General features: G+C 35.4%; 1 protein-coding gene across 4 annotated transcripts in view; it reads left to right on the forward strand.

Moving 5' to 3' along the window:
- Window positions 1-24,714, forward strand: part of PTPN4 (protein tyrosine phosphatase non-receptor type 4) — a 108,832-nt gene extending 84,118 nt beyond the window's left edge. For 2 of the 4 annotated variants that reach the window (XM_053947076.1, XM_053947075.1), the window contains 12 exons: window positions 21-180; window positions 3,065-3,148; window positions 3,234-3,290; window positions 4,531-4,687; window positions 6,157-6,323; window positions 7,779-7,869; window positions 7,955-8,016; window positions 8,786-8,932; window positions 11,263-11,391; window positions 12,828-12,976; window positions 15,482-15,617; window positions 18,159-24,714. In XM_053947076.1, the coding sequence (XP_053803051.1) occupies window positions 21-180; window positions 3,065-3,148; window positions 3,234-3,290; window positions 4,531-4,687; window positions 6,157-6,323; window positions 7,779-7,869; window positions 7,955-8,016; window positions 8,786-8,932; window positions 11,263-11,391; window positions 12,828-12,976; window positions 15,482-15,617; window positions 18,159-18,245 (1,426 nt within the window). In that variant the 3' untranslated portion in view covers window positions 18,246-24,714. Of the gene's footprint in view, window positions 1-20; window positions 181-3,064; window positions 3,149-3,233; window positions 3,291-4,530; window positions 4,688-6,156; window positions 6,324-7,778; window positions 7,870-7,954; window positions 8,017-8,785; window positions 8,933-10,541; window positions 10,661-11,262; window positions 11,392-12,827; window positions 12,977-15,481; window positions 15,618-17,738; window positions 17,778-18,158 lie in introns of those variants that run through there. The other 2 variants (XM_053947077.1, XR_008431739.1) reach the window with 2 other exon arrangements.
- Window positions 24,715-25,325: the final 611 nt, after the last annotated feature.

Here is a 25,325-nt window from a genome sequence, read left to right on the forward strand (position 1 = left end):
ACTTCTATTTTGGTATTTAGATCTCAAGAGACTCCTATAGATGGGCAGCCTCCAGCGTTACCACCCAAACAATTTAAAAAGAACAGTTGGAACCAAATTCATCATTCACACTCACAGCAAGAACTGGATAACCATATTAATGAAACATTTGATGTTCCTGCATCACCTGAAAAATCCACCGTAAGTTTTTTGATCCAGTTGAACCATTCTGCTTTTTATCAGAATGATGGTCCTATTTTACATGAGCTTGGTTCTGAAGCATTACAGAGCTGCTGTGTTTGTGCATTACCCTGCAGCATTACTGTCCCTTCACTGGCTCCTGCTGGTTTTACTCTAGCTGCTGGAGTAGTGCTTTGTCAATTTACTACAAATCACTACATTGGGAGGGTTATGCAAACCTTTTGAGCATTAGCTTTTCAGCACATGCAGAAATTTCTGCCTAACCTCTTCTTTGAGAAGTCATTTGCCATTAATTTTAAAGAAGACATTGCAGGTGTTTAATCTAGCTTTAGCTAAAAAGCTAAACTGAAAATGCCTGCCAGCTTCTAAAATAGTTCTATCAGGAGAAGCTTCTTGAGTATGTGGTTGCATTTCTCATCAGAATTTCCAAGAAAGAGACTGTCAAGAGGCCTGTGATAGCAAATACAAAAATATGAGCAGAAGTTCTTTTTCCATAATCAAGTATGTGTGAGATGAGTAAGATAGTCAGTTGATTGTCTGACTGAGGAGAGATCTTCCTGATCACTTTTGTGATTTTTGTCCTTCCAGAAGTTTTCCAGTGGTTCTAGATTTTATACTGATGTGAACAGTAACTAGGACAAGAAACGTGTTATGGGATAGGAAAACATCCAGCTGTAGCAAATACTGTGTAAACAGTTTTGTCAACCTCAGGCATTCAAAATTATGAGTCACCTCCCCAAACTGATATTTAGAAATGCTTTAGTTTGGTTTTTTTTTTTTGCATCCTCAACTGTAAACCTATGGTGTTCTGTTCTCTCAGGCCTTACAACAAAGTTAAGATTCCCGTAAAGCCTCTGTTTCATTTCTTAGCTGGAGTTTTAGTAAAAGACTCAAAAGTGAAAGTTTTGAATTTTTGAGTGTTTTAGGAATGTTGTAAAACTTTTTGTTATAATTAAATAATGAAACAGAATTTGTAACAGCTTTGTCTTCAGGCAGTGCTTACCTGAGTCACATTAAAGTACTGTTCTGTTTTGAAATATAACACTACTTTAGTCATCAAGTTCTTCTGCTCTGTATTCGGTTATCTTTACCAATTTGACAAAAATAACTTTCACTTGTTTTTTTAACTCCTTTTGGTTCTGCAAAACCAACACAGCTGTATGAATGAGATTGTTTTTTCTCTGTGCATTGTCAGTGTGATTGTTTGCTGTGCTCCAGTGGGACACATTTATGCAGTCTTGCTGAAGGCAGCGCACAGTTGTAATTGAACATCTAATTTGGTCTACTGATGACTTTTTATTTTGGGGATTGCAGAAAAAGGAACATAGCATGACTGAAATTTTTAGAATGTTGTTTTGTTTCAAAATTGCTTTTCTGACCAGAATTCAGGTTCCTGCACTGCTGTTCCATCTCAAATATTTTAGAGAAAATCCCTTACCATTTTGACTTCATAAAGCTATTGAATTTCCTTTGCATGCGTGGAGGGTCTGAGATGAAAGGTAGTAGGACACATATGGGAATGACAACTTTTTACTCCATATGCAATCCCTAAGTGTCCAGTCTGAGAATGTCAAAAGTACTTAAAAGTACTTGAAAACAGGTGTGGTCAAAATCCCTTCAAACACATTAATGATGGCATACAGTGCTCTCTGCATGTTTACATTATAAACTTCTGCTCAAAATAGCATCTTAAACCAGGAAATTAGCATTTCTGTCTGGGGAATGCAGTGGCACAAAAGCTGCCAAATGCTGCAGGTGAGCACTTGGTTGAAATTCATTCTGTCTGACCTCCCACACCAGTGAGCATAGGCTGAGATGATTGGCATATGATCAGGCTGCCTAAGACCCTTTCCTTTCATCAACATTTCTTGTGCCATTACTTTCCCAAAATTTTCACTTTTTCATTAGTATGAATACATTTGGCCAATTTTGTGTCGTTTTAACCAAGAACAGAAGACACCTGCAGCTGAGTTAACTGCTAATGAGCCAAGTTGAGCCAACTTCTTTAGCATAGTGAAACTCCAGGTTCTGAACTTTCTAACATATAAAAATATTGGCTTTTCTGAGTTTGTTGTTTATTTTTCCAAGTATGAGTCTTCTGCTTTGCTATAAACTGATAACATTGAAAACTTCCTTGAAACACATTTCTTTATTACTTTGCACTCTCACTGTAGGAACTATAGAAATACTAGCTTATGTTCAGTCTGTGAAATAAATATAGATGGGAACCAGCTAAAAATCACTTCAATGGCACTAAGTTGGTTTTTTTTTCAGATTAAAAACGTAGCTAGTATTCCTCCGTTTATTGGCATTTCCTTTAACAGTGTTGTTGTCATCCAAATAAAACCAAGAAGAAAGCAGCTAAAATTTTCAGAGTTGAAACAGTGCAGAGCATATGTCACCCCTCATACTCCACTAGACTGGAAAATGGAGTAAGGGATAGGGAACCAGGATTTCCTTGCTTACTACTGGCATATTGCAGTTAATAGAAACAAAAGGACGTCTTCCATTATCTTCCTTTTCAATGTATTACATTCTTATTGCAGCTCTTCATTGTGGTCATAATTAAAAAGAATTTAAGAAATTTCTATTTCGTAAGCTGTTTTTATTAGAGTTTTGAAGCCAGTTAGTCTTTTCTAATATTCTTTCTTGCTTTGAGCTTGCTTTGACAGAACAGGCCTTTAACTTAGTTATGTCCAAGACTCTTAAATGTGTAATTTTTCCCTTTTAATTGCAAACCCAAGATGTTTGTGTTCTTGCTTGATATTTTCTCAAGTGTCCAGGAGCAGTTATTTGATAAGGAAACTGCAGAATTATTAAATACAATATCCTCAAAATCTGTGAACAAAATACATACTAATATAATGTAACTTCTATCTATTAGCCCAATGGTGGTGTCCCCCATGACAATCTTGTTATGATCAGAATGAAACCAGATGAAAATGGAAGGTTTGGCTTCAATGTAAAGGTAACAGTACATCTACTCCTTTTATGTTTATTAAGGTTATCTTCTGACATTTAGGATTTCTTATTAATTTAATTTCTTTTTAAAGGGTGGATATGATCAGAAGATGCCGGTAATAGTGTCCAGGGTAGCTCCAGGAACACCTGTAAGTTATCAAAAAAGCAGACTTGATAGCAATATCTGTGTATCTTGAAGGATATACTGAAAATGGGAAATTATTTCCTAGCTGCCTATGAAAGTTAGTTTTTGCTATAACATTATCAGAACAAAGCAAATTATGTGCAGTAAGAATTTGATGGGGCTGTATAACATATTTTTTAAAGTTCTTCAGACCTCAAAAGTATTTTTTTCCTGCTGAAACAAAGTTTAATTTCTGAAAATTACAGGGCATTATAGATGCTCAGTATGCACTGGTACTTGAGCTGTGCCATCCTAAAAATACTTTTACTTTATTGCTTTTTTTAGATATAGACATTCAGTAATTTCACATAAATTACATATTGAAAGAGTGTTTAAAATAACTAAAATAGCAAATGTCTTACTTCAGCGACAGATGTAGCTGAGTAAAGCCAACATTTAGATTAAAACCAGACATTATGAATCATTCATCAGGTCTGATTGTGTGTTGTTACTGATGTTTAGTGACTATAAGAGTGTCTTCAAACTAGGCACAATATTTGTCGATTTATTGCCAGAAATTCTGACCTGGCATTCAGCTGACTGGAGTCAGCTGTTGATAGGTGTTAGAGTGGAGTTAATAATTCTTCATGTATCTTGTTAATTATTATATATATATATATTATATAACATGAATAGTTTTGGCTTTAAACATTCACTCTGTAGGGAGAAGATAGTTGGTGATGGCTTGTGTGCTTTCTTTTCTCCAATGATGTTTAGACTGTGGTTATAATAACAATTTCTATTATCTTATTCCTCTCCCTGGGATTTCTGGGAGTTATGAATTTTTTTTTTTTTTTTAACCATTACTATTGTAGTATTTCAGACCTGAAGCATTTAAGCCTGTGAAATTGATTTGGACACAGTTTTGCCATGTTTCTCCCTTCAAAGTTAAAACATCCTGCTTTTTAATTGCCTATACAAAGGGTGATTGAAACAGAGGAGCTTTCTGCATCAGCTGAGGGGTAGAGTAACAGCTGCTGAAACACAAGTTACAGTGCCAGTCACCTCCCAGCTGCAAATGGCACTGCCTGTGTATTGTGTAACTCTTGGATTTATCATTTGAATACAGTGCAGCAACCATAGCAACAGGGCTGTTACAGGATTCCAGAGCCCAAGTATAGTTACTTTAAGTTGTTATTTTAAGGTAAGAAATTGGTAATGGTTTGTGTTACAGCTGGTTTTGTTTTTTTCCCTCAACCTTGCAGGCTGATTTGTGTGTCCCTCGTTTGAATGAAGGGGACCAGGTTGTCCTGATTAATGGCAGGGACATAGCAGAGCATACCCATGACCAAGTTGTAATGTTTATTAAAGCTAGCTGTGAAAGACACTCAGGGGAACTTGTGCTCCTAGTTCGACCCAATGGTGAGTGGCTTGTACATCATAATTAAAAATAAAAATCCACACCCTGCTCTCATTTTCTAACCTCCATTTTGTGTCCTGGGATGGAATGTTTAACCGGTAATAAATAACTCCCTTCCCTGAAAAGGAATTGCAACAGCACAGTCTATTGATCCCATAATCTAAGGAAATGTGTATAACTAAGTGTTGCAAAATAATTAAAAAGTCAGACATCAAATATTTCTAACAGAGAGCTAATTTAAATTTTGTTCTCACTCATTGATAAAAATGTCCAGAAAGCTATATGGATATTGAATGTATTTCATAAGGTTATTATTATTCTCTTAAGGAAAATTTAAATAAACACAAACAAAGAACCTGTCACCAAATACTCAGTGTTTGGGTGACATTGGAGGTCAATACATACAAAATCCTTCCATACATTTTTCAAACAATCCAAAATCACTGATAACATTTCTACTTGAGGAGTCGTAGAAGTGCTAAAATGCAGTCTAAGTAAAAGCTTATGCAGTGTATTCACAAAATACACTGTTGGATCATAGCCAGCAGATGGGCACTGGATTTAATTCTGCTTCACCTCCTAACTACAGTGAAGTTGGAGAGGAAAAAGCAAAATGAAAAACATTGGTGCTTAATTGGAATAATTGAAATTACTTTTGCAGAGTACCTCATCCACCTCATAAAAAATTTTCCCTTATTCACTAATTTGCACTCTCAACTTACATGTCCTGTCATTCTGTGTGTAAGTTCTCTTGCAGCTTTTGTGTGCTTACTTTCTTTTCAGACAAAATTATGAGCTTTGTTTGCACATATTCTAAAACTATCTTTCCCCTTGCATATTGATTATCTTTGTATTCTGGATAAAAACATGTGAGTTGTAGAAGTGAGGAGTTGCCAGTTTCCTTCTTTGTAGTGATGTCAAGTAATTTAAAAACAGGCTTTTGAACAGCATATGTCTGTTATGTGTAACAGAGGATTCATATTATTTCTGAGCTTATAGGCAAAGCACACATAGAACATTGATAGCTTTATAATGCCATGTATTAAATGAAATTTTCTCAGGTGATCTGCACATCTTGCCCTAATTACTGAAGCCTAAAATGAGTTCTAAGTGAATTGTAAGTAAAATGTAAATGCAGCTGTAATGATATCAGAGGCATGATGTGAGAATCTGAGATTAGAGAGTTATATCAGACAAGGCAGGGTATAATGTGAGTTTTGATCAAATTTTAGCTGTCAGTGAATGGGTTTTCACTTAAAATTACTATTACACTAAAGAAAAAATAGTTTTATCATGAATTATAATGATCAGTAAAGACTCCCTGTCCTTGCTGATGGGGACTAAAATCAATGTGCTAATAAGTGTGGATTTTTCTACAGGAGAAATGTGGTGGTTTTGCTATTTTTAATAAATGACTGCTAACTTTAGTCAAACAGCATCTTCAGAGTATTCATACCTTTTTTTGTTCTAGCTGTCTATGATGTTGTGGAAGAGAAGCTGGAGAGTGAGCCTGATTTTCAGTACATCCCTGAGAAATCTCCACTTGATGGTGTCCATCAAGATGATGATGCTCTGAGGGAGTCCATGATTCAGTTAGCAGAGGGGCTTATCACTGGAACTGTCCTGGCTCAGTTTGATGTAAGTACCATATTGCCTGGAGCTGGGTGCAAGTTCCAAGTCTTTTGGGATAGCAATTATTTTAAACAAAGCAGATTAGTTAAATTTCAGTACAGTCAGCATCCTTTAGCAAAACAATTGCCTGACCCTCTCAAAAGAAAAATAACCAAGGAAAAAAATCAATCCTGTATTGTATGTGCAAATTAAGAATACCTAATCCTATGTTTTAGTTTTATAAATAGGTTTATTGATTACTTACACTTTTTGTAGTTATCAGGGACATGCTAATAAAATACTTTCAGAAAGATGAAGGCTGAAGAATGTCTGCCAAAATACATGTTCTGTACTAAGGCCTTCATTCCATATCTAAGTTGCTGTAGAAACTGGATGACACTGAGCTGTTGATATTCTATGGGCAATCTCAATGAGGGAAGGTAAAATAACCAATGGAAAATACTGCCCTAATGTTAAAGACTAATACAACTGTGTATTTTATAAATAGTTGATCTTTATTGACATATTTCAGAACAGTAGTGCATTTTATGTGGGGCATTAAGCTGCTGATAGCCATGGTCTTTCTTCAGCATTGACTTGTGCCTTGGTAATATCCATCTTAAATGCATGGGATCAAGGGACTTAAAGCAGGAAACAGTGGGTTTGTAAAACATAGCACTGCAAATTCTATGAATTCCTCACTAAGTGGAGACCTAGCATATATTTTACAACATATATTTATAAAACATATTTTATATACTATTCTTTAAGAACTTGGGTAAAATTTCCTTTTATATTTAGAAAGAGCAGATTTTTTTCTAAGTTATTTAAAATTCTGCTTTAATATAAGTTTTATTCTCCCTAGCAGGTTCAATGTGTAAAAGTTTTTTAAACTGCTTTTTTTGAACCTGGATCATTTCACTGATATTTTTTGTAGCACAAAGGTTGTGGCAATGCATGACTAAGGCATGAAAGGGCAGGAACTTCTCAAAGGCAATTTTGTGCAGGAAAAGTGCAAGGTAACCAGGATTTGCTCTACAGTTATTGAACTACAAGAGGATGTCTGGGGAAAAAAAAACCAACAATTCTAACTGAAAGAAGTTCAATATAGGTAGATGCCTATACACAACATAATCTGCTTGCCCCAAATACCAAGTGGGATGTCAATAGCAGTGAATTCACTTACCACTATGCAATATCACTTTTTCTCTGGATCAATGTTTTAGTGGAAGCTTGAAATTTAATGTTCACTTTGTCTTTAAACAAATTTTGGCTACATCTTGGTCATTTTCAGTGATTTAGCATAACTAAATTTATAGTGCTTTATTTTTAAAAGTATTTTCATGTTTGTTGAAGCTACTGTTGCTCCATAGTTTATGTTCTAAAAAGCACCTCTTTTTAGAACAAATACTATTTAGGCAAATAATATAATAATGATACTATTGCATCCATTATGTTCTGACCATCAGCTTTGTCTTTTAGCAATTGTATAGGAAAAAGCCTGGAATGACAATGTCTTGTGCCAGATTACCTCAAAACATTTCCAAAAATAGATACAGAGACATTTCGCCTTGTAAGTATTGCTATATCTATATGTGCTCTGAAAGTATTTTACTGTGGTTACTAAATAAGTAACATCTCTCTAAATTTTTTTTCAGATGATGCTACACGGGTTATTTTAAAAAGTAATGAAGATTACATCAATGCAAATTATATAAATGTGAGTAGTACTTTTCAGAAGTGCTTCTGACATTAAGTAATTCTACAGTTTTTCAATTAAAAAATTGGTTTAAAAAAATCTTTTTTTTATATAAATCTAGTTCAGGCTAGAATGGCTACTAAGCCTCTAGTCAGGTGATTTGAAATTTCCTGTAGATATATTTGCTTCCTAATGTTTTTGGCACATCTTTTCATGTATGTTAAAGTCTAGCCCTGCATTTAATGTGAAAAAATGCAATCGAAAGCCAGCCCTCTCCAGAGCAATTAATTCTTCTTTTCTGATTACTTTTCCAACAGTTGTGTTCAACAACAGTAAAGTTTAATTCGGCATCAGTTTCTTTTGCATCTTGTTTTTTTTCTTTGTTAGTAACAAAAAATAAATTACAGCTACTTTAACGAAAAAAAAACCAGATATTAAATTCTGAGATCTGTGTTTTAAAAGCTGGTGTCAAAAACCCACAGAGCAAGAAATATTTGCACCTGAATTATTTTCCAATTGCTCTGTCATTTCTTTTTTTACTCATTAATCTTCATTATGGCAACTACATGACTGTCAGTTCATATGTAAAGTGTATTTGAATCTTTGTAGTAATTTTGCACGTGAAACACTTAAAGAATTTTTATCTGTGCCAATTCATATTTGCTAGACTTTAAGAAATAGAATTAATGTCATGGATGCTTTTTTAAAAATTAGTTGCTAAACTGTAACTGTCTGATGCCTGACTTTCATTTGCTGTAGGAAGTGAAATAATGATTTTGTCTTCTCTTAGATGGAAATCCCTTCTTCCACAATAATAAACCAGTACATTGCTTGCCAAGGTCCGTTACCGAACACTTGTCCTGATTTTTGGCAGATGACTTGGGAGCAAGGCTCTTCTATGGTTGTGATGTTAACAACCCAAGTAGAACGGGGCAGAGTAAGTAAAACATTTCCTTAAATACTACTTCCATAATCTTCTAAACAACTGTTAGTGATTAGCTTTTATAAGATTAGAGGAATATATTGTAATGGAATATAATATGTCAAGGGGATAGGAGGAAGTGATTTTAAACTAGAAAAATCTAGGTAGAGTAGCTGTAAAGAAGAAATTTTTACTACGCGGGTGGTGAAATACTGGTACAAGTTGCCCAGAGAGGTGGTGAATGTCCATCTCTGGAAACATTGAAGGTCATGTTGGATGCCGCTCACAGCAACTCAATCTAGTTGGAGATGTCCCTGCGCATTGCAGGGGGCTGGACTGGATGGTCTTTAAAGGTCCCTTCCAACCAGAACAGCTGTAGCTGTTTTTCATAAGAGCAGTGCATTCCTAGTTCTTTTGCAATGATGAGTCTTAGATTTTAAATGCTCTGGTGTTGTTAATCCAGCTAATAGTTAAACTTTGTTCAGTCCTGAAATGCACTAAACTCTTTGTCTATTTCCTATATATATAAAATATCAAATACTATAAAAGTATTTGATACTTTTAGTTGGCTTTGTTTGATTCTTTATTGTAAAGTAAAAAGCATCTAGAATTTAGCTTCATAGAACTTTTTTTTCTCTAAACTTCAAATGAAGGAACTCCAAGAAGTTGCATCAGTTTTCACAGAGTACTTCTTTGATATGTAGTGAGATTAATTTTTAAAGCAGCCCAACACAGCTTTGTAGTGTTAATATCCCATGCCTGTCTGGGATGTCTGTCTTATCAAGGATTTTCTTAAAACATGAAGTCTCAAATTTTCCATAAAATTTTATTCTGTTATAAAGATTTGCTTAATCATGTGAAATAATCATTGCCCTTTCATTTGTATATAAAATGTGTTAAAATAGAATACTAGTAATAGAGTAATTAGAGTTAAAATTAGTAAAAATAATTGTGTATGGTGCTGTAAAAGGCCTCAGGTGTATTTTGTGGCTTGTTTGGTTTTGGTTTAAGCTGTAGTTTCTCCTTAGTAGCTTTTGATTTCATGTAGTTCTATCCTTTGGAGATAGGCAAAACAATCAAGTGTGGTCATACACACAGTGTAATTCCAGAATTACTTGGTTTAGTCTGGAGCATTCACAGTAGCACACTGGCTGCTTAAGTGTGTGGACAGAAATTACTGTCTGCACTAATAGTGTAGTGGAATTCCTCCGTATCAGGATTTCTTTTGAAGATGGATTTATAGTGGGTTGTGGCTGTTCTGATCAACTTGGACTGTAGTTCTACTGTCTGTATATATTCTGACTTTTTAACAACTATATACTTGCTCTGAGGTCAGGTCTCAAAATAGAATTAAAATAATTGAAGGGAAGTTGCAGTGGTTTGAAACCATTTTTCAGTGATTCAATGTTTGCATGATGCTGCCTGCTCCCAAATAAACATTATTAGAGGGAATTTCAGTGCAAGTGCCCTTTTACTTTGAGTTTTCTTTGCAGATCTGCTAAGAACAGACTTGCAATAGCAGTTCTCTGAGGTTCCCCCACCCCTTCAATAATGATATTTGTGGAGTTCTTTGGAGAGCTGCTTAATACTGAAATAAAAGGACTTATCTGTCTTATACCCATAGGCAGACTCCCTGCTCTAAAGCTGATCATGAGGCTTCTGACATCACTATCCCACTGCATGCCGGGATGTCTCAGTGGAGCAGGAAGTCTGCAAATCTGGCTGCTCTTAAAGATTCGCCAGGTGGGTTGGAAATGCAAAAGTACACTTGAGCTGAAATGACCTCTGTAATTAGGCATTCAAACCATATATCAGAAAATCATAGTGTTTGAAGTTTTCATTCACATTTGAGGACTTGTTTGGGAGTCCTTGAAGTCTACCATCTTCATCCCCCTATTTTCTGCATTAGCTTAGCAACTTTTTTGTTGCATATTTCCCTTTTTTCGGTTTGTTCTTTTCCCATAGAAATGTACTTTGAGAAGATCAGATTAGGCTTTTGGAGGTCAGAAATATTTATAAAGCAGCATCTTTGTCAGTCAAGCGTTAAGACGGATTATTTATAGATAAAGTCTTTAAAAAATTGTAATGGGAGTTAAAGGCATCCATCTTCAGTTAAACTAACTGCAAGAGCTGGTGCATGTGTCCTCTTGGAAACAAAACCAGGAAATCTCTGTGATACCTTATTTTATAAACAGTAATTAGGTAACAAAGTCTATTTGGTAAGTAATTAGTGATTACAAAATGATCAAAATAATTTGTAACAAATAAAGGTATAAAAGCTAGAGAAAATGAAAATTATACTCTCAATTTAAACATAGGCATCTTTAAAAATGTGTTGACCTTAGGTTAAATGCCATCAGTACTGGCCAGAGCCATCAGGAAGCTCATCGTATGGGAATTTTCAGATTACCTGCCATTCAGAAGAAGGAAATCCTGCTTATGTCTTTCGAGAAATGACATTGACTAATCTGGAGGTAAAAATCTTAATATATTTTCATGTATTAATCTGCAGAATCCTTGGAAACTACCTAGAACATACGTAGATTTTCTTTTTAACTTGGTGGCACATCCATGTAAATGGCACTGTTTATTTCTAGAACCCTCTAGAAATCTACTCATTGTCATGTACTTTCTTAGGAGAAATTCTGTCAATAGAATGGTAACAAACTTTTCATAAGCAAAAATATCACAAAGATTCATTTTTCATAATCATATTAATTGGATCACATGAAGGATATATTATTTATCCAGAAGTTTTTATTGGTGACTTTCATAACCTTCTCAAAGGAAAAGAGTAATAAAAGAAGTTGAGAAACTTGTTATTCCCTTGATGTTTTCAGAACATGAGACATTAGAGCTGTTTCATCATCACACTGATGATGAAGAGTCTTTGTAGAGGCAAATAGTTCTTAATAATTCCATCTTGAACAATATGTGCAAGAAGAAGGAAGATAAATCCTGCTGAAAGATGAATCTGGAGTGGTGACTACATGTAAAGAAGGACCTTTTTGAAAATACATTGCATGATTTTCAGGGCATGTGTAGTTTTCAGAGCCTCCCCAGCCAGCATTTCAATGTCAGAAATGTTTGTAAATTAGTATCTGGGATTTAGTTCACAGTTATTTCTCACTGCTTGAGTTACCGGTTAAGAAGCCAGTTTTATAGAGCTGCCTTTTAGTCAATTTGCAGTTAAAATTCCTGCCCTGTGTCCTCTTGAGACAATTGCTCATCTGCTATTAGCCGTGGAATCTCTGTAAATGATTCAGTGCCTAAAGGCTATTTAAAGTGCAGTAGCTCCTCTTTTGAAATTCGAGTCTGGTTGCCCGGGCTGTCCCCTCCCCTAACCAGAGGCCGATTGATTATATTTGAGATACCAGAGCAAGGGCCAGGAGGGAGCGGAAAACACAGTCTTTGTGCCTTGTAGGTGTAGGAGGGTCATATCAAGCCAAAACACTGCTGCTGTTCACAAAAGGTCTGAAGGAAACCTTTTATGTCTGATCTCCCCTCCCTACCCCACTTCTGTCATTTGATCTTGTAAGATGTTATCTCGTTCTGTTAAATTTGGTTTGCTAAGAATATGACCACCTCTTGTACATCTAGTGTTCAATTAGATTGCTGGTATCCTTGAACTGTGCTCTGTAATTTTTTTCACCTGTTGAAGATGTAAGCATTTGTGAATTCCCTTTTTTTCACTTTTAAGCAAAAAAAAAAAAAAAAAAGAAAAAGCAATTGTAAAATCCAGGATGACCGATGGTTAACACTAAGAAAGTAGTGCTAGTTGCCTGAAGCTACTTTGATTATGGGTACAAGCTGCTATGAATGTACTATTGACTTTTTTTATTACTATTTTTGGTGCTTTTTTAAAATGGGACTTGAATTACCCTTGATTGAATTTTATGTGTCTTATTAGAAAGAGGAAAGCCGCCACCTAACCCAAATCCAGTACATAGCATGGCCTGATCATGGGGTTCCTGATGATTCCAGCGACTTCCTCGATTTCGTGTGTCTTGTGCGAAAGAAGAGGGCTGGAAGAGAAGAACCTGTTGTTGTTCACTGCAGGTATCAAATTTCTTTCCAATTTTATTACATCACCAAAGTGAACTTTTTATCATCAAATAGCTGTTCTGTGCTTTGTTCTTGAAATAAATATTTAATATTATCTGCTTTGGGGATGACAGGAAAACTCAACCTTGAAATAAAATAAATATTTAATGTGGTAATCACATTTCAATAAGCAAGATTTTGAATAGCAACATGTGCTGTTCTGTTCAGGCATTTTGCTGGTATGTTTTGTTTTGTTTGCAATTTAAATGCTTGTGGTAACAATCTACATAATAATTAAGGGAAATGGCAAAAGATAACCATAAGGAATAGGTCCCTATTCTACAAATAGAATAGCTGTGTAAATGGTCCATAGTGGAAAATGCAGGTGGTTTGTTAAAAGATCAATTAAAAGACATTTTCTCTCGAGTCTGCAGTCTTAGGATATGTGGTATTTTGATACTTACATTAAGATGAGACATTTTTCTCAACAATTTACCTTTGTTGTGAGTTAAAATAACTGTTGTTTAGATCTTTACATACACATGAAATGTTATCTTTCTTTTCCTTGTGCAATACTTTGTAATAGCATCTCCATTCCTGTAGTGAATTTCAAGATCTTAATAATTTTAAAATACCTGATTAGCAAACTAGAATAATACCAGTTGTTTTCAAATGAACATGTGCTATCACAGTTCTTGGGGAACAGTTCTGTGAATAATATTTGACCTCTCAATTCTGAATACTCCCCAGAGAGTCAGTGTTCCTGAGTCAGGCAATATAACATTCTTTTCAGAGAGAAGCTGAGAAGTGTAAGGGATAAAATAAACTTAAAGCCTACAAGTAAACTAGATATTTATTGAAGGAGATGAAAGAAAAAGAAAAATACACCTTGTGTATCAGAAATTGTATGTCATTAGTTCTGCTCTCAAGTTCTGTTTTATGCAGGTCAGGGTGAATCTTATTGACTTAGGGAAAGTAGTACCAGAATGCCAGTGTCTTAACTGATACTGCTTCTCAGCTTCCATTATTGATATATTTTTGGTTAATATGGTTGTGAAAAGATGGTGAAAATGGCAGTCAAATATACCCTCTATGAGATAAACAGTGCAGAAACACTGGAACAGCATTGGAGAGTAGGAACAGTTTCATTCATCTCAAGGAGGCACCAGTTCAGCTCCAAACTGATAATTTCAATGTGTAATTGAAGCTTTATGAAAAATTTATGTTTCACAGAAGAAAAGAGATGGATTATCACAGTTGAACATAATTTACTTAATTGGCCCAACTTGGTGGCTGTTGGGAAGTATAACCAAATTCCAGCAGGGAGTCAAGCAGAAGGAGCCCAGGTGTTCCTCCATATGGTGCATTCACTCTATTTTTAACATCTCTTCAGTGTAATAGGACGGGGCATTAGTGCAACAAAATTTGTTTTCAGGACTAAGTCACCAGCTTTAGTGTGAAGAACACACGTAGCTAATAGAAAATTATTTTATTTTGTACAATAATAATAATTTAAAAATAAAATGGTCCAAACCCACAAGAGATTTAAAGCAACCAAGACCTTAAGGAGTTAGAAAGGTTTTTGTTATATTGAGCTGCATAAACCACTAGATTCTGATGTTTTATCATGTGGTTATTTTTATCTTTACAAGGTCGTACTAGTTTCGTTGAACAGTTTCTAATTCCTGTTCTAGGTGAGATGGGAACCACCCATCCTGTCCATGCCCTTCATGATTTTCATGCCCTGTCTCAGTATTCTACTCCATCACGCAGTGAATTCTTTTTCTAAGCTGAAGAGTCCTATCCTACCTTATGTTTGTCATAGGGAAACTATCACATTTTCCATTGTGGTTGCCCTCTGAATCTTTTGAAATTGTAAAATGAGTCATTAGGTTCTTTGACAGTTCCTGTTTGTTTGTGCTTGGATTTGATAAAGCATTCTGCATTTAAGTTCTATATGTATAAATTCTAGAAATATAAATACTACTGAATCATTTTATATAACCAGCACATGTACATCTTGGCTTAAAATTCTTATGATATCACTGAAATATAGAATAGCTTTAATGCCACCTCCTGGACAAAGAACTAAATAGTCGTTTAGCCAGACTTAATTTGAAGTAACTCTTTAAAATCAGAACAAGTAACTTTCAAAGTTACATTTCAGCAATGGTCAAACTGACGCAATGTGTCCAGCATACACTCATGTTTTGTTATCCTCTAGATGTTAGTGTGGTTTGTAATAGGGTCTTAACAAACATCTCTGTCAGTTCTGCTCAGGGGAATGGCTGGGTGAGGCAGTTCCTCTTCCAAGGAGTGGCAGTTCTGTACTGATGGGTTTTGCTCTATTCAGGCAGGACAGAGGCTGCTTCCAGACAGACACAACCAGTCCAATCCCTGTCCCAGCAGTATGGGAGCCATAATGATCAACCCTGAGAATCCAGGAGAAGGAAGGTCTTCGAGTGTGAACTCCAGAAACTTGATTTCATTTTCCACTTTGTGTTTTTGTTGCTGTTCCAGTGCTGGGATTGGACGCACAGGGGTTCTGATCACGATGGAGACAGCGATGTGTCTCATTGAGTGCAATCAGCCTGTTTATCCTCTAGATATTGTAAGAACCATGAGAGATCAAAGAGCCATGATGATCCAAACACCTGTGAGTATCATCCCTGCTGTTCTAGGTTGCAGAACAATAATTTCCTATGATCCAGTCATATTGGATGGATTTTTAATGTACTTGTTGATCATATTGTTGAGATTACCTTTACCCAGTCTAGCTGTAGCCTTGGCTCCAGGCAAAAATAAATTCTTAAGGCTATTGGAAAGGAGCAATTATTTACATTTGTACAGAAAAAACTTGGAAAAAAAGCATCAGCTGTTTCAGGGATATCTGGCGAATAATGACAAAAAGGGTCAAGTTTCAGCAGTGTAAAAATCACTCCGAGAAGAAAGCAGGAGCCTAATTCCAGGTGTTAAGAACGGGAGTAGTATAAAAGATAAACACAGAAAGAACCAAGACATGCAAGAAAAAACTTCAGTGATGAAGTTCAGTGCTTTTATGTTGCCTTAGTTGTAATGGAAACAAGCCTCAATTATGCTCTGTTAATGACTGAAAGGGAAATTATCAAAGAAATAATATTTGTAAAAATAAGTTGAATTAAATCTCATGTGAGATGCATCAAAACAATCCTAAGTACACTTAGTCTAAGAATAGTAACTTAATAAAGGATTTTTTGGGGCTTTCCTGGTATTTGATATACTTTAAGATACCAGAATTTTTTGTGCACCTGTAATGTTTGGGTTTTGTGAGATAATTCATGTATTATATTTCAGACTTGTAAGAGTTTTAGAACAGATTTAGATTTACTTGTTTTTATATCAGTCAGGTATTGCTTATCTCTAAGAGCAGTTTGTTTTTGCATTTTCAGAAAGTACCTAAAAAGGGTGAAAAGGTTGAGTTTTGTTGTCTTTCAGAAAGAAAAAAAAAAAAAAAAAAAAAAACTTGGATTTTTGGTTGTTCCAAACTTTGGATAGTTCCAGGTTTTTTTTTTTTTGTTGTTTTGGTTTTTTTTTTTTTTTTTTTTTTTTTGTTTTGTTTTGTTTTTTTTGTTTTTTTTTTTTGAAAGAGGACTCATGAGTAATGGGTGTAGTTTTACTCACAGTACACAGCATTTAGAGAGAAAGCATCTTGAAAGAGAAAAGGTACTAGATCCAATCACAATTACTTGAAGGTAGTTACTGCAGTAATTTTCATGTCCCTGCTGCTGTTCCTCTAATAAAATTTGAATAAAATTTTTTGTTCTTCAGAGAGTATTAAGGCTGACAAAAAGTATGTGTCTCCATTTCTAGCTCATCAGTGATTCAGTGCTGCTGAATTAATGTTCCAGTACTCATGTTTCACTAAAAAGTTGTTGTATTCAGGTAGCACAGGAAGGATAAGAAAGATAATGCTACATGAAAAATAGCAAAGGATAGCTCTTGCTGTTTGTGACAGTTCTTCAGGATGGATAGCTGTCTAACATATGTAGAGGGGGAGAAAGTGTTATTAGTAAAGGTAGGAGTTGCAGTGGTGAGGGTTCTAACTGCATTTTTTCACAGTATGTGCTCAATATAATCTGGTCTCCTCATTTTTCTTAGAAAACAAAATTTCAAGATTCAGTGCAAAGCAGGTGTTTAGTGCATCAGAGGGAGAAGGTCTAATAAAGGAGCTGGGTGGTTCTTTTAAGGTCTCGTGACCATCAGCCGTTCCCGTTCCTCCTCTGCCGAAGGAGCTGGGTTCGTGTGTGCCGAGGGGTTCGCTCGCTGTCCGCGGGGGGGCGCTGTGCACGGCCAGCTCCGCCGCCCTCGGGGCGCGCTGGGGACAAACGCGGATTTTACACCAGTGAGAGAAATGAAATGTTTCAGATACACGGGACAGGACAGCAAATAATGGCTCTAGTGCTAGATATGGTCATATGTTAATCTCTTAAGATCTGACATCACTAACTGCTGCATAGAGATGGCTGTTCCACAACACTGACAGTGCAGGTGTGCTGGAGGTCTAACCAGCATAAACACATTGTACAGGATGCAGTGTGAGTTGTGGAGCTTTGCATTTATTTGTTTGTTTTCATTATATTGTAATTTGATTACTGTCAGGTTTTTAAACTGCTATTTGAATAAAACAAACTGTTAGTCACCTCTGTGTACGCAGGTGCCTTGAACAGTTAGACATTATATAATGATAAGAAACAGGAGGTCTGGGTTTTTAAAACATGAAACATTTCTTTTAAATCAGATTCTGACAGGGAGGTGCCACTAACATGCCTGAGTTAATGTAAGTATGAAAAAGTGCTTTGAAACTATGGCTTCTAAATCCAAGGGCATGGAAACCTCAGGTCAGTGAAATTTCAGCAAGGAAATAAAGAGCAGAAAATTACTAAATAGGTGATGTTGTAATAATAATACTGGGGATTTGGGTATGACTTTCGGTATATATTTCAAAGTGCCATTCATCCTATTCTTCTGTTGAGAAACAAAATGCTCTCATCCAAAGTTCCTTTTGTATTATGTTTCCGTTTCCTAAACTAACTTTGAAACACAGTTCTTGGTCTGTCAAGAAAATGGGGTGGGGAAATCTTAGAGGCCTTTTCTGTTTCCAAATGACATTTTTCAATTACATTTCTTTTCAATTTACTGAATCTACTTTCCTTTTCAGAGTCAGTACAGATTTGTATGTGAAGCTATTTTGAAGGTGTATGAAGAAGGATTTATTAAACCTTTACAAGCATCACTGCATAAGTAAAGAGCAAAAACCCTATGATATCAATTGAGGAGTCCTGTCCTCTATAATGAACTGGCGACATTCTTTGTGCCATAATACTGCTTGCAGGAAATGATAGTGAAGTACAGCAAAGAATTGACAAAGGACTTTGAAAACTTCAGCACTGTTGCACTTTACGTTGAAACAAAATCAGTCTCTGAAACTCTTCTAACCTTCATCTGTTTGAAGACTTTATTTTCGTGATTTGCTCCGAAACCATAAACTGAAAGAACTAATTGTGTTCAGGGTAATCTACGATATTTCATTGTAGTGCCATATACTGCGCTTCTGGTTGAATTGCTACAAACAAGGCTTGGAATTATTTCACTCTGTTTTACACCCATGTCTCTTAAAATGAAAAACAAATGAAAAAATACACTAAGCCATGGTCTTTTTCCAGTGCTAGGTTTATTTACTATGTACAGACTCTCACAGTTTTGTTTTTTACAACATTAGCAATATTGCCAATACTAGATAGATACACACTGCCTACTGATGCAGCACACTTTGTCCTACACCCTTAGTAGAGACCAGCTGGTTGTTAGAGGAGAGCTGGTGTCTGTTAACCCAGCAGTAGCTGCATAATGCCCACTTACCAGCATCTTGTACAAAATAATAACAATAAAAACTTTAAAAAACCAACATATAAATAAACAGCATTTCTTTGGCACAGCTTGTGTGTCATACACTGGTGTATTCTGATTTGTGTGACTTCAGAGTATGTGATGGGAACTAGTGCATGCATTATGTCTTAACCCCTTAAGTGCCTTCAGACTTACAGCGTACATCCAGTGAAAGGCACTCATGATTCCATGGGGGTGGTGTTGTCCTGTCATATTTATCTTAATGGATTCAGATTTTTTAAATGGCCCTTGGTGCTTGGAATATGTTACCACAAGGGGTCATGGAAATACCATTCCCTCTTTTGTTATACAAGTACCTGTGTGCTACTCTCTGTAGCAAAAGCACCTCTGCCAACTTAATGAATGAGCATTTTATGCTGCTGTGCTGTAATTATATCAAAAATCTGACACATTCCTTCACTCTTCCAACTAGGAACTTACTAGTATCTTACTACGAAATGCTGGTAGGTCATTAGAAGCTGATACCTGGTTTTATCCTTTTATTGAGAATAGCTGTTTTACTCGATTAGACATAACTCTTTAATAGCACTGATAATTAAGTTGAACTTACAATCAGATGTGATTTAATTCCATTACCTTCTAACTAACTTGTTAAGTCCTCATAGTTGATTTCAAGCCATGTTCGTACAGGTCTGTGTTTTCTTTTATTTGTTTGGAGGAGAGAAGGGAGGAGAACACTATGAAGTTATCCCAGAACGTAATTTTAATTTCATAATGACCCCAGTCGCCTTCTGTTATGCTTGTGCAAAATTGTTCTAGTTGGTATGGGTTGCTTATTTAAGTAGGTAGAAGATTTGTAAGAAATGTCTGTCTGATACAGTATCTGAACTCATTTGAAAGATGCATAAGTGTCCCCATTTTTTAATATTTTTCTAGTATAGGAGAAACCAAGTCAGAAGCAAGGTACCCAGTGTAATATACTGTAAGAAAAAAACCAGTCACTTATTTGACTGCCCTGTGACAGCATAACTTTGTGCCCTCTATTTAAAAGTTCTAATTTATTGTATTGGTTTCCTGAAGATGTTTATCCATTAAATTTTGTTGTAAGCTATATATATAGCATAGAATTAAAATGCAAAGTTCTACGCTAAATAATTTTTAACTATTGAAGAATTATATTGTATAATATACTTTGTTTTATGGACATTTGAAACAGATCAGCTATGAACTATTAAATGAAAAGGGATTCAGGAAACATGAAATCCTGGCTTATGACTTAGTAATGAACAAGAACTACAATGCCAAATGGAAGATAGAGTTTTAAATATTTTTAGAAAACAAAATAATATTAGGAGGGCTGTGGCCCTGTTACTTATATTTCTAGATTTGATGCTTAAGTCAATGTTATCCTTCAGTGAAAAATAAATTTTACAAGAATCTCTGGATCTGAACTGAACTGAAAAAGAGTAATATGGTAGCTTTAATCTCAGTTATATTTTAAGCCATTTGCAACAAATAAAAATTCTTTTTTATGATGCTTTAACTTCCATATGATAAGGTTATTAGCTGAGTTGCTGGCTAGTTAAAAAGTTATATTGAACTCATCACTTAACATCCAAAAAGCAAAATAATTCATCCATTATACTGAAAGAAATTTTGTTCATAGTTAAGTTGTAAACAAAAATAGCATTTGCCCTGTTATTTTGAGGAAAATCAGAAATGGAGGTTATAGCAGCATTATATAGCATTGGTATGTCACATATTTAAATATTCTTATGTAAAATTGCCATAGCAGTTCGAGTTCAAAAGTCCCATTTATACCACAATTTAGTGTGGGAAAGGTATTGGTCATCTGTCATCACTGTTTTGATTAAAGACACAGACAAGAATAATAGGTCTCTTCAGCATTTTCCTCTGCACTGACTTGTAGTTTATTAACTATCTGCACTGGGAAAAAAAATTGAAACAAAGTAACTATTCTTAATTAATTGGCCATCAGCAACTCAGTGGCTTTTGGCTTCTCCAAAGCCAGGATGAAGGTAACCAAAAACTGCTTGGGAAAGAGAATAGCACTGAAGCCTTTCTGCACCATAAATCAGTCATTTAAATTTTTCTACCTGTTGTGGTATAAATGGCCTTTAAAATATTTTTATATGGCCAAAAAAAGCAAAACTGCTTAATATTTTACTTTGGGTTATGAAGATCTGTATCATCCTTAAGAGTTTTTTAAAGAAGTTTTTGTATGTTTCATGCTGTACAAAACATGAATGTATCTTTCAGACATAATGACTTATAGACCTATATGTGATTGGTGTTATGACTGTTGGATTTTATGACTAATTATTTTCATACCATTTGATTAGGAAAAATGTTGGGTGGGTGTGGGAAAGAGTATGTTTCTAACACTTCCATGATACAAATCCAGTTAAAGAGAAAAAAAAAAAAAAGTAGTTTTCATTGTAAATAAGAGCAATACTATGACAATTTTGTGCCAATGTAAAATGTTAAGATTTTTGTTTTTACTTTTAGGTTCAGATTGAAAACCATCTCTTGTTTAAAATGGATTTGAAGGGGTTTTTTTAGTAGGAAGACATAGGGCTGTAGTGGGGGCGTTGAGTGTTTTTTGGGAGCATTTTTTGGTTTTGCTAAATATGAAATAAGATACAGGTATTGTTCAATAAACCACCCATAGACTGTCAGCCAGTCCACTTGAGAAATACTGTATTAGAAATCCCAGGTAATTCAAGGCTGAAAATTTCATTTATCCTGAATTTGGAAGCATTGGTATTTTCAATCACTTGTAGGTATTACACAGTAAAATACTGCTTTTATGCATTTTATTTTTATCTATTCTCTCCCAGTTATGAAAAAGAGAACACCTGGGTTTTTTTCTCACTAGATTTAATGCTAGCTGACATTTCTTCCACATTTCTCTGTTAAATCTCAAAAGCTTATATGCCATATAGATAAAGCAATAACACTTCTAGAATATCTGATTACAGTCTGGCACACCATCTAGTGAAGAAAGGGTGAGAAAGCAGTTGGGACATTAAGGAACATGAGGAGGTTGTTATGGAACTTGTGTAGCTGGCAACTTTCTGTGGAGACCTTCCAAAAAGCTTCATGGTACCTGTGGAAGGGCCAAAATGCAGCAGATGTGCTGCAGTTGCACTGCCCAGGGAAATGGGATGAAGGGAAGGTCTGGCATGGAGATGTTGGAGCTCCAGGTATGCTGTGGAGCTGAATTATGTGATATTTTTATGCTTATGCAGTGTGTGTGCAGGTGTGTGGGTGATGTTTGGTGGCTCAGGGAATCAGCATGAGCATGAAAAGCTCTACAGATCCACCAATTTCCAAGCAAAAGGAGGTTGTCCAGTACATATGCTGTTGTTTTGATTGTAGAGCCACAAGCAAGGAATCAGCAAGCCCCTCAGCCCTGAGGATAAAAGGAGTGATTTGGTTACGGTCCAGATGAATATTTTGCATATTTGGACTTCCACCAAGTTGAAGAATGGTGTCCTCTAATATCAGTTGTGGTCTTTTTGTAGCTCACGTTTCAGGTCCCCAGTTGGCTGGGTTGGGTGTATTTGCCAATTTTAGTGCACCCATCTTTCGTCTTGAGACTGAAAAAGTTCTTTTCCATTGCTACTTCTAGTGCTAGGATCCAGTATTAAGATCTGGTAAAAACATACTCATTGATTACCTGTGGATCTTGCATGAATATGCAGAGATTTATGATTAGTGGTGATTGGGAAGCTGTTAGAAGGAGGAAATGGTTTGTTTCAGTGTAACTGTTCTGTCTGGTCTCTGTTATCCCACTGCACTTAGTCACTCATTTGTTTAGAAGTCTGCAAAGAAGGCCAGTTCCTTTTCACTGAATTTTACCTCTATGCTTGTTATTCCCACAGGTGTGGGAAGCCCCTTTTCACAGGCCTTCTCCTGCTACAGGTTTTGATCTGGTGCATAAGCTGTAAGTTCTGGCTATTGGCTTTGGCATGTTTGCTCATTGAGATCTCAATGGTAAAAAGGAGAGATTAATGACTTTCTTTTAAAAAAAGCTGAAATATTCAATTTTAAAATTCAGACAATTTGATTAGTAGCCTCATTTTTAAAAAGCCACTAAAATATCTGATTATAGTCTGCTGTAGCAAGAACGGTGGTTCACAGACTGGCTGGCAGCTTGTTGGTTGTGGTATTTCATATTTAGCAAGCTTACACGTTTTAAAGGATAATTTTTTTCAAAGTCTTTTGATGTTTGAATAGTAGCACTTTATCTCATGCTTACTACTGACTGAACTATTGGACAAAATAAATTGGGTTTGGAGAGAGATGCTTAATGGGTTTCTGTACAGAGATTATTTGGATTACACCCTGGTACAAATGCTTTCTGTTGTTCCAACCATTTCTTGTTGATTGTTCATGTGTTTCTGAGGGATTTTCAGAAAATAGATATTAATAAGATAATTCTATCATCTCAATTTTCCTGTCTTAATATGAATATGAAGCCTGCATTTGGGGAAAAAAACAAAAAAGGAAAAATAAGGTTCAAATAGAAACTTACATGGTACTTGTAAATTTATGTGATCTCTCTCAGCTAGCTGCAAATTAGCTATGTTTACTGTAAATGTTTCTGCTAAGCATTATTTTTAACATTAGATCAATTACCTGGAAATCAGTATTCTTTTTTTTTTTTTTTTTTTTTTACTTAACTTATTTGAATTTTGATAACTAAAGATAATGCACAACAAAGTTTAAGGAAGTTGTCACTCTTTTGCACCTAGGCCAGGGGCCTGAGAAATGAGTGAAAGGGTTAAACAGTTTACGTTAAGCTGTTTTGTTCTTTAACTAGAATATATCCACAAGGACTAGACTATAAATGATCCAGTGCAATTATCTCAGTACATTGGGGCACCACAGTAACAACCCATAATAATCTTACAGGAAAATTAAGGTAAGAGAGTGAAGGTTTTATCTTATCCAGTGTATCCAGATTTGTTTTCCATTTGGTTTGCTTCATTTACCAGTGATCCCATTTTAACCAGTCAATTTGGCAGGGCTGTTTGTGTAAGAGTTTGGGGTTTTTTCTGTAACAGGTGCTATACAACATGTAAATACAAAGGGAAGAATATCATTTAGATTGTTATTAACAATCAGATGGTGGCAATATTTTTGCCAGTTACTTCTGGTAATTAATTTGCATTTCCAGCTGTGGATTTCAGTTGTCAAATTTCATCTCAGTTTCATACTGCTGAATGATGGACTGCAAGTGTGGAGTAAATCATCTCAGAGTTGAGCAGCTCTTGCATTGTTTAGACTAACTCTTGTGTATCTTTATTAATACTGGGGGGATGCAAAGGCTCTTCCCATAAGTAGATTTCTGCTTATAAATTTGTTTAAAAGCACATGAGGGGGAGGGAAAAAACCAAACCAACAACCTAAATGCACCATCTTGGCTGAGCAGCCAGGGCGGTTGATGGAAAACGATGGAAACTTGAAATTGGTCAACACTGGACAATGTGAAAATAAATTCAGCTTTTGTCACTGCAGCTACTGTATGCTTTAAAGGGCCTTATGTATTTGTCCTCATTTTGATAAAATTCTTGCCATTAAAATTATACACTAACTTCTACTGAAAACCAGCAGTTCCCAGGATAAATATGCTAATTAACATTTAACAAGTCTTGTTTTAGTCTTAAGTAAAATTTCATTCTATTATGTGAAAAAATGCTGTTATGCATATTTTGTGGATATATTTAATTTCAGTTGACAAATAGTTGTCTAGGTACAGACTTGAAAATATATATATAGTTTACTTGTGGATCTTAATTGTTTAATTGCAAAATAAAGATGTGCTTTAGTAATTTAAAGTTTAATTTTTTTTTCCGATTTTCTTGCTACTGTACACATGGTTTTGCTGTGCCACATTTATATGTGTCTGGTGCCAGATAATGTTCACCTTGTATTTTCCTTCTTGACATTGTATGACATAAATACACCCCTATGGATTGTGCATTAGAAGAGGTTGCAAATTATCAGGAATTAAGTTGCTTGGTTAAAGCATCAGCCCAAGTTTTTGCCTGAAAATATATAAATACTGCAAGATTTACTCTAATGGAATAATAACTTCTAAATTACCTTTTATACAGTGAATGTATTGGAGATGGTATTCAGAAGTGACAATCTGATCAAAAAGCTAGGGGTATGATGAACACTCATGTGAAGAACAAAAATTCCAAATGGAAGCTTGTGATGAAGTATTTGCTGCCAAAAAGTGACGGGATGTTGAAAACAAAAGCGGGTAGCGATAATGAAAGGGCTTAGGAGGCAAGACAAAATTCTCAGGAGGGATGAGTGTCTGAGCCCCCCATATGTCTTAATTCCACTGAAAAATACAGGACTTTAAAGTGAGGACAGGGTGTTTGGATTTGAAGTACAAAAATATAAACTAGTGGGAAAGCACTTTAAGGAGATAAACAGA

The sequence above is a fragment of the Vidua chalybeata genome, chromosome 7 (genome assembly GCF_026979565.1).
Source record: "Vidua chalybeata isolate OUT-0048 chromosome 7, bVidCha1 merged haplotype, whole genome shotgun sequence".
Taxonomy (NCBI): domain Eukaryota; kingdom Metazoa; phylum Chordata; class Aves; order Passeriformes; family Viduidae; genus Vidua; species Vidua chalybeata.